The sequence below is a fragment of the Sceloporus undulatus genome, chromosome 1 (assembly GCF_019175285.1).
Source record: "Sceloporus undulatus isolate JIND9_A2432 ecotype Alabama chromosome 1, SceUnd_v1.1, whole genome shotgun sequence".
In the NCBI taxonomy this organism is placed as follows: Eukaryota; Metazoa; Chordata; class Lepidosauria; order Squamata; family Phrynosomatidae; genus Sceloporus; species Sceloporus undulatus.
Window position 1 is genome coordinate 352,339,539 of NC_056522.1, and position 3,409 is coordinate 352,342,947.

General features: G+C 35.0%; 1 protein-coding gene across 1 annotated transcript in view; it reads right to left on the bottom strand.

The window, feature by feature from the left end:
• TRIP11 (thyroid hormone receptor interactor 11) overlaps positions 1–3,409 on the bottom strand; it is a 66,982-nt gene that overhangs the window by 19,050 nt on the left and 44,523 nt on the right. Inside the window, exons 13-15 of the mRNA XM_042438649.1 lie at positions 3,205–3,368; positions 2,922–3,025; positions 2,481–2,580 (exon numbers count right to left, since the gene is read on the bottom strand). Of these exons, the coding sequence (XP_042294583.1) occupies positions 2,481–2,580; positions 2,922–3,025; positions 3,205–3,368 (368 nt within the window). The remainder of the gene's footprint in view (positions 1–2,480; positions 2,581–2,921; positions 3,026–3,204; positions 3,369–3,409) is intronic.

A 3,409-nucleotide genomic window follows, 5' to 3' on the forward strand; every position in this document is an offset into this window, starting at 1 on the left:
TATTATTATTATTATTATTATTATTATTATTATTATTATTATTATTATTAACCTTTATTTATAAAGCACTGTAAATTTACACAGCTATGTGACCATTATGTTGTTGCCTGTCACTCAGAAATATTCAGAAGGCTAAGAAGCTGTAAATACTACCAGTCAGGATCAGGAAGGGCTATATTTGTTTGCAATTCCAATGTGAAAGAAACAATTCCCAATAACATGGAATAATTAAAGGTCAGAATGGAGATACAATAATAGATTTGAATGACAAAAGTTCTATAGGGACTGTCAGTATACTTAGATTGGCTCATGCTGCTGAGAAACTTCACTCTGAAGTGTCCATAAGAGGGGACCATTAAGATATATCTATGTTATAAATAAAATTCTTATTGAAAGGGCCTTAATTGTGCTTCAATAAAATGTCAAGAGATCATTATTTTCAAAACAGTTTATAAGGTGTAAGAAGGCCTATATAGCCAATCCCTGTATATTTAGTTTCAAGTTCTGTCATAGAACAAGAGCTATTATTCAAAAAATGTTTCTCCTGGCAAATCTTTCTGCTGTCAGGCAGCAGACAGTCAAGATGTGTGTTAAATAAATTACATTACAACAGTATTTCATCAACACTTTGGAGTGCTTAATCCCACAATAAAAAGGTTAAGTTTTAAGCAAGCAAACTATGTAATAGTACATAATAAAGAGCAATGTCAGTTGTGATTTCCTCTTTTCCAATTCTATATCCACGGGACATATATGCCTTTTTGTGTAAATTTCTCTTGGTATACATATTTTTATGTATCTATGCTTAATATGTACATTTTGCAAGCAGTTTGCCTACTTTAGTCCTTTTGCACATTATTTTCCACTAATATGCATCTGTGTGCACTTCTGATGCATATATACATTTTAATGCATATTTTTCCAAAATCAGAGAGCAGCAATGCAAATTTAGGTATGTGTGAATATGAAAGGACATATCTTCAGGAATTCCAAATTAAGTATGCTTACATTAAAACATGACCTGATCAAATTTCTCTCCTGTCCAGTCGTATTACTAGACCATTTTTGTTCACTCCTTACATGACTGCACCATAACATGTGATTTCCATGCTTGCTGCTGCATGAGAAAATTTGTAAGAGCAATTCATCTTTGTTTAAATCCAAGATTTTTGTGTCTAGAACAGGAGCTTTCAAGTACTGGCCCTCTAGATGTTTGAATACTAGCTGAGATATCAAGCTAGTTGTAAAGTAGGTCACAAGAGAAAAGTAAGAAAGCCAGTGAAGTTATGGCAGCTCCTCAGCCTCTCTCTCTCTCAGACAGGCACACACACACTGTAAATAAACACAAAAATAGAGCAATATACTTTCCACATTCTGCATTTTCTGTCATACAGGAAAGGCTACTATTCCAGGCTTTTTGCTCCAACAGTGGCTGTTTCTCTTATGAAAAGAACAACTTCCCTTAGTTAAATGATCAATTTAATAACAGGAATAAAAATTCCTAACTTCAGCAATATATTAGGTTAGATACAAACCTGACCTTCTGCAAGTGAAAAGGCACTTCCATTTGTGCAAGATAAGACCCCACTTCCCTCCCTCCTTCTCACACAACCCTCTTGAGTGCCATCCCAAACTACATCAGTAGGCATGGAGGACATCACTACAAATGAGAGGTGAGAGTTTTCTTGCATGAGTAGAACTCTGGTTTCAATCCAAAGGATGATCATTAAACCAGCTAAAGGCACAGCTTCTAACATGTCATATTTTTGGTCACAATTAGTCTAAATTGACCCTTGGAGAAACAGAAGTGAAGTTTTGTGGTTGACATAGACATGACTGAAAACATCAAGCAATCACAATGCTTTAACGCAGTCATAAGAAATGACTGAAATGTGGTCTGATTATACAACTAAAAAAGAATATCAGTTTCTTAAAGGATGTTGAAATGGTCTTGATTTTATAAGCAACAGAATTTTCATGAATCATCACAAAATATTGGAGAAAGTTGCTTGTTTTAACTACAGAAGTGCTCCTGCTACAAAGTAATAAGAGACTATCTAGGCAGGATTGAAAATCCGTGAGGAAAAGCTTTTCTCTACTGTCAGCATATTCTCTATTGAGTAGTCACTGAAGCATAACTCAGCAGGACTACAATACTTAAAATATATCTATTTCTTCCAATATCAAACTCACAAGAATGTGGATTTATTTTTTTTCCAACTGTTGCTTCACCAGAGAAAAGAAAACATGGAGCATAATAACAAGAATGTATCAGTATGAGCCAGAATCCTAGAATAGAGCTAAAAGCAGAAATGTTGGTGCAAGCCTTTGGGACTGGGGATTGAGAGATTAATTTTTTGGCAGTTATTGCAGAATGTAAAATGGCTTCTAAAAAGAACAGTCACTAATTTGCACAACTTTCTGCATTTATATAGCACTGCATTCATGGTAAACTATTTTTTGCAAAAACTTTAAACTACCTTGTCTTTTAAGCTCCTCAATTTGCTCTTCTTTGAGATCCAGCTGTTCTGTTAGCCTTGATGCAGAATCTAGTGCTGCATTTGCTTCTTCTAACCTTTCCTGTTAAGGTGAGACAGATCATTATAACAACTCTTTTTCACAGTAGCATATCTATCAGCACAGCAAAACACATAAAATTCTCTTCTGTTTTAAGCCATTTGGACTACACATACCCCAAACCTTTTACAGAAGTTTTTTTTTTTAAAGAAAAATGGATAGCAAGGTCAGGCATATTCTACTTCTTTTCCAAATCTTTTTCTTTCCTTTGAACTTTATCTTTCTATTGGGACCATCCAGACTCATCCATTTCCCCTCCTCTGGATCTTTCTGTCACTGCTGTTGCTATTTGCCATACTAATTAAAATAAGAACAGGCTGAAGTCTAGATCCATCTTACCCTACCTGCAATGAAAACGTTTTCTCTTCTAGTTGCTCTGCTTTTTTCTTCCATTCTGCAATCTGCTTTTGGTGTTTTTGTAGCTCCGCTGAATACATGGCTTTCTCTTCTAAAGATAAAATAGGTACACTTAGCATATCCTACTGATGGACACCCACCATCCCTTTAAATAGTAAATTAAAATTTTAAGAGAGTTACTTATTTGAAGATTTGTCACAAAATTGTGACATTTTAGAAAAACAAGGTTATTATGGCAATCTTCACTTTATGGCTGATGAGTTAACTTACCCCGCTGAAACTGCTCTAGTACCATCTGCAGGTTGGCTAGGGACATAGCATACTGTTTCACTTGGTCTTGTGAAATTGTAAGCTGAAGTACAGTTTCATCTCTGTGTCTAGTTACAAGATCCAGCTGTTCTTGCAAGGATTCCACCTGCATACTGGCTTGATGACTTCAAGTAAAAAAATAAAAATTATGTGTGTGTGTGTGTGT